This window comes from Rhinolophus ferrumequinum, chromosome 22 (assembly GCF_004115265.2).
Source record: "Rhinolophus ferrumequinum isolate MPI-CBG mRhiFer1 chromosome 22, mRhiFer1_v1.p, whole genome shotgun sequence".
Lineage (NCBI taxonomy): Eukaryota > Metazoa > Chordata > Mammalia > Chiroptera > Rhinolophidae > Rhinolophus > Rhinolophus ferrumequinum.
In genome coordinates this window covers 48,367,654-48,383,687 of record NC_046305.1, presented here as the reverse complement: position 1 = coordinate 48,383,687, position 16,034 = coordinate 48,367,654, and the positions used below count along the sequence as shown (strand labels likewise).

The 16,034-nt window shown below is 45.9% G+C and overlaps 1 protein-coding gene across 2 annotated transcripts in view; it reads left to right on the top strand.

The window, feature by feature from the left end:
* Positions 1-15,558, top strand: part of TBX15 (T-box transcription factor 15) — a 101,377-nt gene extending 85,819 nt beyond the window's left edge. Inside the window, exons 7-8 of one of the 2 annotated variants that reach the window (XM_033094101.1) lie at positions 2,635-2,732; positions 12,999-15,558. In XM_033094101.1, coding sequence (XP_032949992.1) covers positions 2,635-2,732; positions 12,999-13,783 — 883 coding nt within the window. In that variant the 3' untranslated portion in view covers positions 13,784-15,558. The remainder of the gene's footprint in view (positions 1-2,634; positions 2,733-12,998) is intronic. The other variant, XM_033094100.1, reaches the window with a different exon arrangement.
* Positions 15,559-16,034: the final 476 nt, after the last annotated feature.

Sequence of the window (16,034 nt, the reverse complement as noted above, 5' to 3'; positions counted from 1 at the left end):
TAACAGTTAGGTCTGTCCAATGAAGCTTAATGCAGTTTGAGGAGAAACAAAATGCGGCATATAGTAAACGAATAGGATTAATTTTGCTAAAATGATACACTCTGACTATAAATAGATTCAATTAGGATCTAGGATAAATCGATGAGAGATGAATCCACAGTGGATTAGTAAAGGAAGTGTGGTCTGGAATGTGTGATCTTGGCCATTATGTTTTGATAGTCACCGCCTCTCCCCCACAATTCCACCACCAAAATGACCTCTGAACTGGATGGACCACGGGTGCATCCGTACGTGGCGAGTCACACGTTACATTCTTCACAGCTAAGGAACGTCTTCCTGATGAGGCTGTGGAAAATGTCTGGCACTCTCACCATTTTCCCAGTGGTAATGGAACCAGAGAGTAAAAGTTACATCAGAGATTTCAGCCCCAGGTCAGAAAGAACTTTCTAATAGCTCTGTCAAAAAACTGAGTATTTTCCCTGGGCAGTACTCCGACACAGGCTGGATAACCATCCAAAATGGTATCAGAGGGAAGTAGAAGCTGATGACGCCCACGGTCCCTCCCAATTTTTAAATCTATGGTTCTTTAACTTAGTTTTTCACTTAGATCTTAGATTTGGATAAATGGATAAATGGTCACTATCCTATATAGAACTGACTGCTTTACATAAAAGTATTACGTCATCAATTTTCCAGAGCGTTTTTGCCTGTTCTGAAAATGAAATCCAAGTTCATCTTCTGTCTCTTTAAGAAACATCAGATTGGCAGGATATCAGCGCTGTTATTGCCACTTCCCCGTCTTCTATCACCACATGGAAGGTGAAGGGCCTGGTCTTTGTCCTTGAGCTCATATTCTGTACCCGTCATTGGCACGTGGTCTTGGGACGAATGGAATAGGACGTGGAACAATAAAGACCTCGCCAGGTGCAGTGAAGGGAACCCTAAGATGTTCCGGGGGGCCACCAACGTTCCAAATCAAGGCAGTGAGACCTAAATGTGTCCTGCCTATTTCTTATATTCGCCAAGGCTCAGCATGGCTTTATCTGCCTATCCCCTTATTATTCTGAACTCTCTAATTGCCTGGACTCTTTCTCTCCACAAATAGTTTCATGTACTGTATTCAACATTAATGTAGGGTGAGTACGTGGAGATGTCCTCTATTCCTACTTTTAACAGATTAACAGCTAATAAACACCATGCGACACCCTCTCCTCTCAACCTCTTCTAAAAATACAGGGTTTGATTTGCCAACATTGGTGTATTTAAAGCCTCCAAGATTCCAGAGAAGACTTTAGAAAGTGAACTGTTCAAGTGAGGCCTGTTCAGAGAGGACGTTTTCCAACAAAAAGAGCCAATCAGTGTATCAGCAGCTCATCTGAGAAGAGCCTCAGGGGATCTCACAGTCATGTCTAAGGAAAGGATATTTGTTCTCACTTAAAATAAAACTTCTCACTTTATTCTTGGTATGCAAAACCGAAGAGAACTCTGGAAATGTATCACGTAGGGAGAAGAACAGGCAGCCTAAGTTTCCGCTCCAGAGGGAAAGCTTGTCTTTTCCAGGAAGGGACACCAGGTTATATTCGGGTGACTTAGGCCACTTCTCCACCCTCCTCCTACCTTCCCCGCAGTCCCTGAACTTCCTCTTCTTCCACTTAAGACAGAAGTCGGTAGTTTGAAAGAAAAGTCAATCATCAGAAGCTGTGTTCGAAGCTTTAAATGAACCCCCCCCCCCAATACTGTTTTGAGGATGTGGAGTATCAGCAGGAAAATGTCTGGGATAACCTGGCTAATTCTGGTACGACAATGTCCATCAGCATCTCACACATACGACACAGAGAGAATTTACTGAAGGGTCAAGTAGGCAGTGTGTGCATAGTTCAATTAATGGAATTGCTAATATCAATGAAACAGAAGCCTTAATGGATTTGTAAAAGATTGGATGTTTCCTGGAGTCTGACAGTCCCAAGTGTTGGACCCTCAAAGACCAGCTTGATTATTAGATTACACAATATAGATAAATATTTGCAGACAAGTATTGCTCTTTTTTGCTTGGGGTATAATTTCTGAAACCAACGTCTTTTTTTTGGCTTCAGGAAGGTGTTTCTTTCCGAACAGAAACTCAAGTGTATCTGCCAGCTTATTTCTCCTTTTATTTCTAGTGACTTGCTTGTCTCTATTGATTTAAGGAGCCTTTAAAGCCATTCGATGGTTTCACTGACTCCACACACCCAGTGGTGGAGGTGATTCTGGGACAGACTGTGTCCGTGACATCGTCCTGGGCTAGGGAAACAGCCATTGCTACTTTCTGCTCAACTCTATTCATGATATTAGTGACCTTGACCTTTAACACTTATGTTTTTTCCCATGCATGCCACACCTCCTTTGAAGCAAGGTCGGAGTGCAGCTCCATCATAGTTATGACTTGCTCGCAAATAATCTGAATTGGGTTCATTCCTTCTTCCTCCGCCTACCCAGGGTCATCGGTGCTTTGAGCTCTGCCAGACTAATTTACTCCGGTGGTGCCATCTCTCAGTGCTTGCGTATATACCACTAGCCAGACAAACCACCCAGGGTCTTTAAAACGTCAGTGCATTTCTTGGGATGATGTACAGTGTCTGGCTTTTCTCTCTGCAGAACTGGACTGGAAGCCATCATGGAGACTTACGCCTTCTGGAGACCCCCTGTGCGCACACTCACCTTTGAGGATTTCACCACCATGCAAAAGCAGCAAGGTAAAGCCGTGGGGCAAAGCCTCTGCCCAGTGACAAAGCTGGGGAGGAGTGGGAGCTGACCTGAATACGGCACACCGGGCCCCAAGCCAAGCCAAGCCACCGAGCGATGAGAACTCAGTAGTTCCGTAAATAACTAAAGCATCACTTGTGCGAACAGGCCGGTCCAGAGCCAGCATTTCACCCGGCACCCCCAACTCTCTCTCCCTTCCTAAAAGCGAGGTTATATGCTCATGTTAACGACAGTGGTGAAATGCTCGTTTCTATCCCTAAGCATTCACGCAGCCCTTGGTATTTGAAGAGATCTTTCTAACAACTTCATTTATTCCTCATGGCAGTCAGTTTTCTTATTCTAGTTCTGTAGGGGAGAAAAGACTTAGCTCTGGACAGTGGGAATAAATAAATGGCTCCAGGTCTGACAGTGAGAAGGTGGCTGCCGAAAGCCCACCTGAATTTTGCAACTCGTGCTGTCGCTCTCCTTTTGCTTCTGTGCAACACACTTCTCAACAGATGGGCTGGGTGGACCCCCCAGCTCCCACTGCTTTGTGCTTTTCCTCCAGTTTCTAACATCCCTTCCCCTTGTAGCTCAGATTGGGAGATCTTTGGCCCTGGGTACAGATGGTCCATGGGCAGATTTCAACTCCTTTTCTCAGTCCAGTCAGTGGCTCTGCCAGGCGCATTTACCCATTCACCTGAGTGATACCTGAGTGAAAGCTTTCCAGAGTGTCAGACGCCTTATGAATCTCCCTCTCCAATCATTTCCTGCCCCAAAGTGACAATGATTAAAATTACAGATCGCGCTGATTCTGTCCCATCAAATGGTCACCATTCATAGAATCCTAGTTTTTGAATTTGTGGCTTTGTAACGTGGGAGGTCATTCTAGGACTGGACTGACTATACATTATATTACATTTCTGCCTCAGGGGAGCTTTTGGCAATTTATACACTAAAATAGGTTTGTAACCTAAAATGCTAAAATCGCTCAGGTATGAAGATGAATATAGAGATTAAAAGCCTAGGCTCTGCAGTCAGATGACTTGGGTTAGGCTCTTAACACTGTTCCTTCCTAGCTTTGTGACCTTGGTCAAGTCCCTCAGCCTTTCTGACACTTAGTTTTCCTATCTGCAAAATGGGAGAATAGAATAGAATTCTTGTGAGGATTAAATGAGACAACGCATTTCAAAATGTGGGAAGCACTCAATACATGCTAACTGTCACCGTCATCACCTTCACCCCCACCCACCCCCACCCCCAGGTCTCTGTATATGGATACATAAGAGGAAATGGATCAGGGACAGGAGAAATTGCCTTCTTGATGATTAATTATTCAACACATGATTAGACCATTCATTTTTAGAGGGCAAATGATCTAGAAAATGTCTACCTTTTTTTTTTTTTTATAAGTGGAAGAGAAATGGAAGCCCGTCCTATGAAGTGACTTAAGAAGTCAATACATTTTCAGGTGTTGCACTGCTTTGAGGCCCCCATGACCCTTAAGAGACAGAGGTTTCGTGGGAGTTGGGAAATACGGTCCCTTATCTTTGCTAGCCACTAACTCTCCATATAACCTTGGGCACGTTACTTCTCTGGGGCTTGGTTTCTTCACCCACAAAAGAGGGACAACTTTTCATGAGGCCATTTATAGAAATATACGTTAGAAATTAAAACGGATCATGCAGAGACACTTACTTGATCCTATTTATTTTTGAGCTGGCTTCTTGCTTAGCTGTCCTTGCCTTACTCGTTGACTTTCCAAGCTCTAGCTAAGTAGGTGTCTGTATCACGCAGGCTGGTAGGAGAGGTTGGCAGGGGTACCGCCAGTTCCTGAGAACAGGCATTCGTGCTGACACTGTGCTCACGGCTGTGTCCTAAGATTTACCTTAGGGCCTGGCACCCAGGAAGTACCTAACGAACACTGAATGCGGGTGTCACTGTGGCTCAGGCAGGCAGCGTCACGGACTGCATCTTGGAGCACAACCACCTACTATGTGTATAGGTGTGGATGCTGGGGTTACAGCCTGCATTTCACCACCATGTGGGGCCACGGGGCAGGTGCAGAATGGGGAACCTGCGTGAGGGGCTCAGGTGTACAGACAGCAGGTTAAGTGGTACTTCTACTGAAAACTTATCGATATGAACATATATTGTGGACACTGCAAATAATGGTTTAAGAGAAACTGAACTTTCAAAGACAACGTTACACTTCTTCAGTAACTCCCCTCTTATTAGTGGTGGTGGGGAAGGAGCTTGCGTTATTGGATACATATGGCGGTGGGACAGGCTAGAGGAAAAGCCCAGACTCTATTAAACAGTTTAATTGGAATACAGTTTTGAACTATACACTGAACTTGATCCAGATTCTCATTATTACAAAAGATGTGGCTTGATTTCTTGACGTGCACAAAGGACGTAAAAGTAACAATCCCCATGCCCTCTTCCCTTACGAACGAAGAATTCCAGTAACTGTGGACAGTATCACTCATAAAAGGAAGAAAAGAGACACAGCTGTCTGTGTGGAACTGGTTTTGCATCTTAGAAGAAGTAGAGGGTGGTGAGCTTCTGGAGGGAACTGGAGTGGCAGACTGACTATGTAGCAATTCCGTTTTGGTGAGGAGGGTGTTGGTAGCGTTGGCGCTGAACCTCAGGTCCAGATAATGACTGACGTGCACAGGTGTCCGTGTTCCCTCAGAGCTTCAAACACGTGACCACCTGGCAGGTCCAATACGTGACCCCAGCACAGTTTTGGGCTGCCGCTGCTGGCGGCTGGATCAACCATTCTGCTCGGACGACGTTAAGGATATTTTTCTCACCGTGCCCTTGCTGTCATTTTTATTTCTCTTGTATTTCGATCCATCTGTTGACAACATTTCAAGGGTGAATTAGCCAGTTTTGCGAAAACCCAAATCCTTCTGTTTTTAAAAACGGATCGAATGGGTGTTCTCTATAGTTGTTTTCTCTTATGGGGAGACTGCATGGGATTCATTAGCCTCTGCCCTTTACACAAAAAAGAAATGGAGGCATAGAGCATTCTAGTGCCATATCTGCAGTTAAATGATGGCAGGACTGAGTTGAGAACTCTGGAGTGGATCTCTTACTTGACAGGACAGTTTCCACCAGACCACATTAGTTTTCTTCTTTTTTTTACTTATTACAGCTTCAATGTTCCACACAAAAAAATAATCCTTCGAATTGATGATTTTTTTCCAATAACTTGCGCATTAACTCTAAATAGGTCTGTATTTCATTTTTATGAAGTCAAGTCTATAGTCTTCAGACATTTTCATTTCATTTAGAATTAACATGGGAATTTATTCTTTTGGAGAATCTGGAGGTAGAAATTATATTTCAGGAATGACCTCCTTGAACATTGCTAGTGACGGGGACAAAATGGACTAACCTCCTAAGTCACGCTTGGGGAAGTTGACGGAGGTAAAGCTGAGAAAGAAGAAGAAATAATAGCCTAGCTCAGTTATGGCCAAGTTCAATCCTTGGACAATCCTGAGAGAGCTTTTGTGAGCAGCGTCTTCAAGTGATTTGACAACTGTTGTGCTAAAAGGACCCCTCCTGGACCAGTGACACCAGAGCTGGCAGTATGTCTCCATCTGTGGCAATGAGGAGACCTGCCATTTACAGAAGCCCTCCCTTCTCCTCAGCTGGTAGCAGATATCACTAGACAGATTTCAACACCTTTGGGTGTTTTAAACTGTTTGTCAGGCAGTTAAGTTAGGATTCTGAGGGTCTCTGTTGGTGTGGATTTGCATTAGAGGTCGGTCAGGGAGACGGATCAGATACCGAACAAATTCATACTAGTAAAAGGTTGGGAAAGGAGGACAGTGGAATGGGTAGCAACAGCCTTTAAACTGCTGTGTGATCTCTGTAAGGACTCAAGGATTGCCAACTTCTGCAAATCTCCTTTATCCCTGAGATAAGGAATAATGCCCACGAAGATCTCTGGACAGGGGTTAGAGAGCAGCTCAAATCAATCCACTAAAGCAAACAGTTATTGCTTACGTTTCCTAGTTTGTCCCCAAAGTCCCTTATATTCAATGTGTCCGACACGGAGGCCATGATTTACCTCAGAGACTCGGCGCCCTCTACTGAAGGAAGGACACCACCATCCATTCATCATCCGGGATGTGTCTCGACCCCCTTCCCACCTACCGTATCTGACTATTACCAAGTTCTTAAATCCATCCACATCTCTAATCTCCCTTGCCACCACCCCACTCCAAACTGTCATCGTCTCCCACCTGACTTCATTCTCAGGCTCCCCAGGGTGGTAACATAGCAGCCGGCAGCCCTGGACCTACATCCTTTTAGGTTTAAATCTGATGGGAAAAGTCACGTGCCTCTCTCCTAAGGTTTCTAGCAAAATCTCACTAAGTCTCATTGACTCTAATTGAGTCACCCCTGAACCAATTACCGTGGTGGGGGGGTGCGGTGGGGAATCCGATGCCTCGATTGTGCAGGTGTGAGTAACATGATTTCCCTGGAGGTAGGGGGAAGGGGTGAGAGTGGGAGAGGGGGTATAGCTCAGTGGGAAACCGGGCGCGATTGCCAGGAGAGAGGCAGAGTAGTTCTAAATTACACTAACAACAGATGTACACTGCAGCAAGGAAGGCAGTGAAACAAGTAGCAGAGAGACAAACAAGTTAATGGAAAGTGAAAAAAATGGGGGCCGTCTACCTAGGGAGTGTGGCAGGCGTAAAACTGGGTCTTCTAAGAAGCAGAGAGACCAGTGTGAGACATGAGGATTGGGCGAATGTATTAAAGGCTGTTCTACAGGGAAGAGATTTGGACCTGGGCCTGCCTTGAAATTTTATGGAGAAGGATGCACTAGGCGTCCGTGTCTAAGATTGAAACCACACAATCGCTGTTAGTGCCATAATGGTTCACATTCGCGTTCTGAGAAGGGTTTGGCTCATTGTCGCCAAAGGTAATTCCTTACGTGGGATGAACAGGGCTGTGATCGATCGTTCATGGGTGCTCCCATGTTACTTCTTACCTGTTTGAAAGCCTCAAAGGCTACTCAGGGACAGATACCAGCCATCACGTTGCAGGAGGGAAGAGTCTGGCTCGTGGAACCAAGTGATTACATGGAAATTTATTCTTTACTCGCCCAGATGGGTTTTGTTTTACTGTTTTGCAGCTTTTCGGGGGAGGGAGAAAAACAACAACAAAATACACCCTAAAGGAAACTGTATGTGAAAGTCTCCACATTACAATCTGGAAGTGATCAATTTCAAGATGCCAAAGTCAGCAGGTTTGGTATTCAGGATTTTCACAGTCACATGAACTTGTCTTCATGGAACACAAGTATATTTAGGCTGTTGTCCTTGTACAGACTTACTGTTAAACAACTATTCTTTTTGGTGATTTTTGGCCGTTAGACTTGAATATTGGAGCAAATTAATGTTGAATATCAATTTTAATGACTACCTCCTCAGTTCTAGCCAACGGTAAGATAGGATGCAGACAGGATGGGGGATTGATCCTGGAATGCCAGAAAGATTTTGGCTGGTTAGGGCATTACATTTTTAAAAACTAAATTATTTATTTTTTTATTCCTTTATTTTAAAATTAAAGTTGACAAAATGTTATATTCGTTTTAGGTGTGCAATGTCGTGATTCAATATTTATATACTTTAAAAAGTGATCACTGTAAGTCTGTCACCGTACAGAGTTATTATGCTATTATTGACTATATTTCCTATGTTGTACTTCACATCCCTGTTCACTTACACGTGGGGAAATGAACAAAATGAATAAAACAAAACAGAAAGACTTACAGGGACAGAGAACAAACTGATGGCTGTGAGAGGGGAGGGAGTGGGGCGATGGGTGGAAAAGGTGAAAGGGGATGAAGAAGACAAACTTTCAGTTATGTAATAAATAAGTCATGGGCATTCCATTTTAATCGCCACTCAAAAGTGGGTTAAGACCTTCATGGATAGTGGGAGAGACACCGAGTTACCGACTTATGTTCAATTCTGCTTTGTTTGATCTGAGAAGAGACGGAGACATGGGGCTTCCCATTTCCATCCCGGGCAGGAGTGTCGGGGGGAAGAGACAGAGAGTTCAGAGAAGAGAGAGAGAGTTGGTTTAGCCTTTGGGAATATGGCCCTCGTGGGTCCACAACTGTCACGTGCCCAGTGCTCTACCGTTCAGAGCCATGAGCCTCCTCCAGCCTGTTACATCAGGGCATGTAGCTGTGACATAACGCCCACCAGTGCGTGACAGGGCACGTTGCTCAGCTCCATGGTCGGGCCACACCTGAGAGCCAGCCCCAGCAGAACCCAAGTGCCCCAAGATTCCATTTCCTTCCTTCGGTTCTTTGTTACTCATACAAGGGAAGATGAAAGGAAACAAATATTTCATGTCCGGGTGCACTTTGTAATATGTATTATTTCATCTATTTCTCAGAACACCCCTACAACGTACATAACTGTAATTCCATTTGTATGGAGAGACTAACTTGCTAAGGTCGATAAGACAGCTGGGATGGGGCTTTCTCAGACTCTGCAGTCCATGCTCATCCATTAAATCAAGATTAAATCAAGGCCCTGGAACACTTGGACCCGGCGGGTACAGAGGGGATTAGGGTGAAGGGAAGAGACCATGGTGTAGGAGAGGGAGGCGTGCGGCTCTGACCCCTCGTGTCCGTGTGGCCGGCCTCCCCCTCTGCCCTAGCTTTTGTGTGATGAGAGGCCTCGAGGCCAAGTGTTGAAATGCACAGGAAGGGCGGCCTGTCTCCTTGTGCTTATGTAGCACTTGGCTGGCACTACCAATCTTGTTTAACAGCTGACAAGTTGTTAGATCATAAGAGAGCAAAGACTCTCAGTATCTCGGTTTGCTTCTCCGCAAAATGAAGACCGCAGTCTTCTCTTTTTCCTGTGGACTTTGAAAAATAGCTATTATCTGTATTGAGTAGAGTACTTTACATCAGAGCGTTTCTTCAAAGTGAATGAAAGCCCTGTAACCTTCTCTTGGACAGGTTTGCTCTCCCCCCTTCAAATGCTCCTTCGTATGGGGACTCCCACCCCCTGAGGCTCAGCAGGCCACCAAGTCTCATTTCCAGGGAGTGTCATTTAAAAGCCAAAGCAAGCTGACTACAAACTTTTTAACATGTGCCTCTCATCTGCTCAGCAGAAATCCCTGTAACTTGTTAATAGTTCCCTTCATATATATATATATATATATATATTTTTTTTTTTTTGTAGTGAAACCAATTGAGGCTTTAAATCAGTACCATTCGTTCCATCGTGGGCCGTCCGAGAAAACCATTTAGACTTGTAAAAAGTCATCTGCTCCATCCTGCACTTCCTGCTACAGGCCAGTGCCTGATGGATCATACCGATCCGGGACCAGTTCCGTGTACTGAGCGGGGGCCTCCTGGGGGGGCCACATAAACCCCAGGTCTGGGAGAGCAGGGCCGGACTTTCAAAGAGAGGAGACCAGATACAGAGCCTATAAAACACAACTCTCTTTACAGCTGGAGTCAAGTTTCCCCGTTTGTGCCATAGCACTCATTTCACGGAAGCTCGTGGCATTTAGGGTGGAAGGCGAGGGAAATGTGTAGGGGGAAGCACACGCTTACAGAAAAACGGATTCCGAAGCTTCCCGTAAGGTCCTGCAGGCTAGGCTGTTGAGAGTGACAAGAACAAGAAATGAGATATTTGTTCTGTCCTCATCCTCTCAGCCTTCCCCTTCCAGGATGCTTTCATTATATTGAAAGGATTCCTTCCTTGGAAAGTCTGTGTTATTGGCCGTCCACACTGTAGCGTATATGGAATCCTCAGACATGAACATGATTCTGGGAAGGACGGAAACTGAACCTGTCAGTTTGAGCCCCTCACTGCACAGATGACGTAGGCCACCTGGCCTGTGGTCATTAGCTGGATGGAGGCCAGTGGACCTGGACTTGGGCTTGGTGCTCTCCCTGCCATGGTTAGCAGCTGGCTTACTTCTTCCACAGGTATTATAATGTTGGCCTTAGTTCCATTTATGGAAGAAAAATCTTTTTACCTCTCTTAAAGGAATTTAAGGCATGACCAAGAAACAAGGAAGGAGGATTTCCTGAAATGACTCTAAAATCAGCAGCTATTGTAACGAAATCCAGTGCTACCTTGGAAATTCACTGAGGAAATTTTTTTGACCAGAGGAGATGGTATTAGTTGGGCTTTGTCAAAAGTGAACTCTGAAAAAAACTATGAATACCTAAGAGCTAAATTTGTACTTGTACAGCCAATACTACTCCCATATCTGGGGATGTAGGCCGACGCTTTTTTTTTTCTGCTAAAAATGAACTCTGAGCTCCTTTCTGATGTGTCTCGATTTGCACATCTGGACCCTCCTGCCTGGGCACACTTTGGCTTCTTTGCATCTCAGGATCTGGAATCTTGCTGGTTTTCTTCACATTTCCCTCACTGATAAAAACCTTATTCCTGCTCCTTTCCACTTAAAACGGCCTTTACCCTGTCACAGCAGCTCAGGTTCTAAGAGTCCCTACCTGAGCTGTGGATGTGCCCTAGGGAATCATAGCTCTCAACAACTCCAGGAAACTCCCCATTTCACTCTGAAGGAAGGAGATTCCCTATGGATGGAAGACAAAGCAGCTACTCCTTCTGGAATTCAAATGAAAGCTCCAGCAGCCCCAGTTCTCACCACTGTCTTTAATTTCCAATGGGCAAGGCAGGAAGTGGATGACCGGGGAAAGGGGTGGCTTGGAAAGGTCATTTTTGCCTTCTTAAACTATGAGACAACACTGGAAGCAGGTTGAGTTGAGCTGGCCTTTCGTCTGCTGGTGCATCCATCAGCTACCAATCCAGTTCTAATATCTAAACGCCGTAAGAGCAACCCTTTCAAATACACATTCAGGGACTGTAGGAGATGAAAGGGATCTAACCCAAAGTGTGTTGTTCCCTAGATCAGCAGCAGCAGTTTCACCGGAGAACTTATTGGAGATGAAAATTCTCAGGCCCCGCCCCGGAAATATAGCATCAGAAACTCTAGGGGTGGAGTCAGCTGTCTGTGTTTTAACAAGCACACTCCTGTTTAAGAACCACTACTCTAGGTCCTTTGAAAGAAGGAATTTGGGTTCTCAACACGGGCCGCACATGATAATTATTTGGGGAGCTTTTAAGACAATATGGATATGGAGGTCCCACGCTCAGAAATTCTCATTTAGTCTGAGGTGGGATTCTGGAACTTCAGCAGTTTTGAAAGCTTGCAGCTTCTGCTAGCTTGAGAATGACTGATCTCACTCAAGTTCTCATCTTCTAGATAAAGAAACTGAAACCCAGAGGGGAAAGCGATGTGCCCAGGGTCAGATGGGGGGTCAGATGGGGGTTAGTGTGGTAGAGCTGTGAGTAGAATGCGGATCCCCTGACTTTATGACCTGTTTGGTCTCTTGTTGTTATATTTATAACATCCAAAGATGACGTTTACAATCTTTGTTCCAGTCTGAGACTGGACAGGCTCTCAGAAAGGGAGAGTAGCAGCGCCTGTGGATCATGATGATTTCGTTTTGAGTTCGCTTTGCTTTATGCTAACCGAGCTCTTATAATTGTGCTTATAATGTGTTTCATATGACAGAACTTCAATCCCACACCCCAGTTCCCACTACCTGAGCCCCTCTGCTCAGCCCTCCCAGACCTCGGCCTGGACTTGGCGCCCTGCCCGAGGACCCCATTTCCTCTGAGATTAAGGTCCTGAGATTTGGTGTCCTATTTTTTTGGGTGGAAGACTAAAAATGGTGAGGTAGGCAACAGTGCCAGGTTACAATCCTTCTGTAATGCATTTCCACCGAGCATGGGAAAAGTTGAACTAGTGGATTTTAATGCTGATTACTAGACGTCTTACTGGAAAGTGAAGTTGATGGTGAGAAGTGGCAAAGAGAATACTGGGAGGTTTATTATTATTATTATTATTATTATTATTATTATTTTTTTTTTTTAAAAAAACAAGACTCAGTAAGATCTAGTTCCTAGAGAAACAAAAGAATGTAGTGTTCTTTTTTGTCAACCCTCTTCGTCCTCTCTTTTGGAGTGTGTGTGTGTGTGTGTGTGTGTGTGTGTGTGTGTACGCTTGCACACACAGGTGGAATCACTTAGCATAAGTTGGCTGGGTTAAGGGAAAGCAGTGCTTCTGTAAAAGTCTGCCCATCTTGGACATTTGAGGCCACCTCCTGCATGGCTTGCCTCTGGCCTAGACAGACCCAGCAACTTAAAAGGCCTCCGTCTCAATGGAATTCATGTTTTATTTTTCAGGAGGCAGCACAGGCACTTCCCCGACCACCTCCAGCACTGGGACACCATCCCCTTCAGCTTCTTCTCATCTTTTATCTCCATCCTGTTCTCCTCCCACTTTTCATCTGGCCCCCAACACTTTCAACGTGGGCTGCCGCGAGAGCCAGCTGTGTAATCTGAACCTCTCTGATTATCCGCCCTGTGCCCGAAGCAACATGGCTGCCTTGCAGAGCTACCCAGGGCTGAGTGACAGTGGCTACAACAGGCTCCAGAGTGGCACTGCTTCCGCCACTCAGCCCTCTGAAACCTTCATGCCTCAGAGGACTCCATCCCTGATCTCAGGAATACCAACGCCTCCCTCGTTGCCTAGCAACAGCAAGATGGAAGCCTATGGTGGCCAGCTGGGGTCCTTCCCCACTTCGCAGTTTCAGTATGTCATGCAGGCGGGCAATGCAGCCTCCACCTCCTCGTCACCACACATGTTTGGGGGCAGCCACATGCAGCAGAGCTCCTACAACGCCTTCTCTCTCCACAACCCTTACAACCTGTACGGATACAATTTCCCCACTTCCCCTCGGCTAGCTGCAAGCCCAGAAAAACTGAGCGCCTCTCAAAGCACTTTACTCTGTTCTTCTCCTTCCAACGGGGCCTTCGGAGAGAGGCAGTACCTGCCCACGGGGATGGAGCACGGCATGCACATGATGAGCCCGTCACCCAACAATCAGCCGGCGACTAACACCTGTGACGGCCGGCAGTACGGGGCGGTCCCAGGCTCCTCCTCCCAGATGTCCGTCCACATGGTTTAATGGCCGGTCCACGCACCACGGAGCCTAGAGCAGCCAGGGCCCCAGCGTCTCCATGGGCAGATCCTCCTCCTGGGAGCCCAACGCCTTTGAAACACAGGAACTGTGTATGTTATTTTTTGTTTTTTGTTTTTTTGTTGTTGTTTTTTTTCTGGCGGAGGAAAGCATATACCCAAGAACAAGAAGAGACTTTCAAGCCACTGAAGTATACTTGCGGTGAATCACCTCCAACTCGGTGGCCCTTCTCCTGCCTTCCCAAAGCTTCGATTTATAAAGCATCGTCTACTCCAGAGTGGCCTTTGAAGAAACTGAATAAGCATTTTATAATAATGTTAAGGGAGATGCTAGTGTGTAGCAGCCATGAAGTTAGCCACACACACATACAGACCTACCCGTACATAGACACATGCATGCGTGCACACACACATACACACACACACACACACACATGTTCACACACACACACACACACACGACTCAGAACTGGGCGAACTCTGTGGAGGGAGGCCCAGAATGGGTGCTTTCACCCAGAATTTGTACGACACTAGATGGACTGGGCTAGCAGCAGCTGCCAACCTTTGTTCCCTGCAGCTTCCCGTTTCTGGAATGAACCGTGTATCCTGGAACCCCTTCCCATCGATGAGGGTGCAAAGACATCAGTACTACACCTGGACTTGGCTTTTTGAAAAGATTTGCGTTGAAAACTTTGGTTGTCTTCACTCAGTATGCTACCATCGACGTTCCGACTGGAAAAGAGGGTGTAAGAGCAGCTGAATGAGAGAGGGAGAGAGAGAGAGAGAGAAAGAGAAAGAATAGAGGGCAAGAGAGAGGCGGAGAGCAAGACTGAGAGAGGAAGTGTGAGCAATGACGAGAGTTCTGATTCACCAAGGAAGTTTGCTTTTGGTCTGTTTCTTCCTGTCCCCCCTACAGGTTATAGAAAGAATCCTGGTGTTACTGATGAGTCAGCGGCTCTGGGACACTGTGCCTGGTCAGGGTGCTGGTGAGAGAGAACCAGGGCAAGGAAAGCATCTCCATCCCACAGCTCTGACCATCGTGATCCAGAGGAGGGGTGCACAAGACAGGAAGTGCTGTTCCCTGTTCCCGAGTGCGCAGCCTTGCAGGGACGCAGCCATGTGAAGAAGGAAGAGTGTTACAATCCCAGCAAAGAAACCAAGCGCAGAGGCGACAGTGGTCTGGCTTCTCACCTGCCAGGTCCAGACACCTGACCTGGACCACCTGCCCCACAGCCCCTGCAGCGGGAGAAATCCTGTCACTTTCCAGGGAACTGCAGATGGGCCTTCTACATCCTCCCATCTGCCCTTAGATCTCCATTTTTTATCCAATAGTTCATTGCATTTTGATGTTTTGGGTTTTTTCCTTCATCTTTCCCTTCCCTTCAAATCCTTTAATGATAAGAAAACAAGTGGAGTTTGGTGCCAGCTAAACTTTTAAAATGGTGTGGAAATGCAAATAATACCAAGTAAAATAATACAGATATTATTAAGAGTTTTGGTTTTGAAGTGTTGTAGATAAGTGTATTTATGTGCCTAGTGGGGAATTCAATATTATGAATATTAAAAAAGGGGGCAATAAAAAGGGTATGTAAAATATGTATGAAGAAAAGGTGTATAAAAATTTGCCCTTATGCACGGAACTCTGTTTCTAAGTGCCAAGCACAGAAAGCCGCTAAATAAAATCTTTGCCATTGTTTTCTGCGTGATGGTTCATCTGGGAAACACCCACAGCGAGCTATGCGTCAGCCTTATGCTTCACAATGAGCCCAGCCCTGCCATCGTGACTACTTTACACCATCTTTATTGAGACCCCCTCATGAAGAAAACGTCACCATCCTCACCTTAATGATCAGTAACTAGCAGAGAGATCCTGCGTTTCCAGGATCATACCCGTATAGGCAGCCCGTCACAGAGGGGAACAGAACTTGAAACCAGGTCTGACTCAATTAGCACAGTCCTTCCTCTGAGCCCCAGCAGTCCCACGGGGACAATCGGGAGGAAGACACAGTCTAAGTGGTGAAGCAAGACTACCTCTGCGGCTGGCATTTACTTGGTACTATGTTTAATGCTAAATATATACCCTCTCCTTTGAATGTACCACCGCAGCTCGGAGGAGTGACTCTGAGTGGTGGTAAGGCACCACTCGATGACGGATAAGGGACTAAAAATGAGCCCAGGGCTCTTCAATTCATAAGCACAGTCCCATATTATCTCATTTGAGCCTCACAATTACTGAGGTG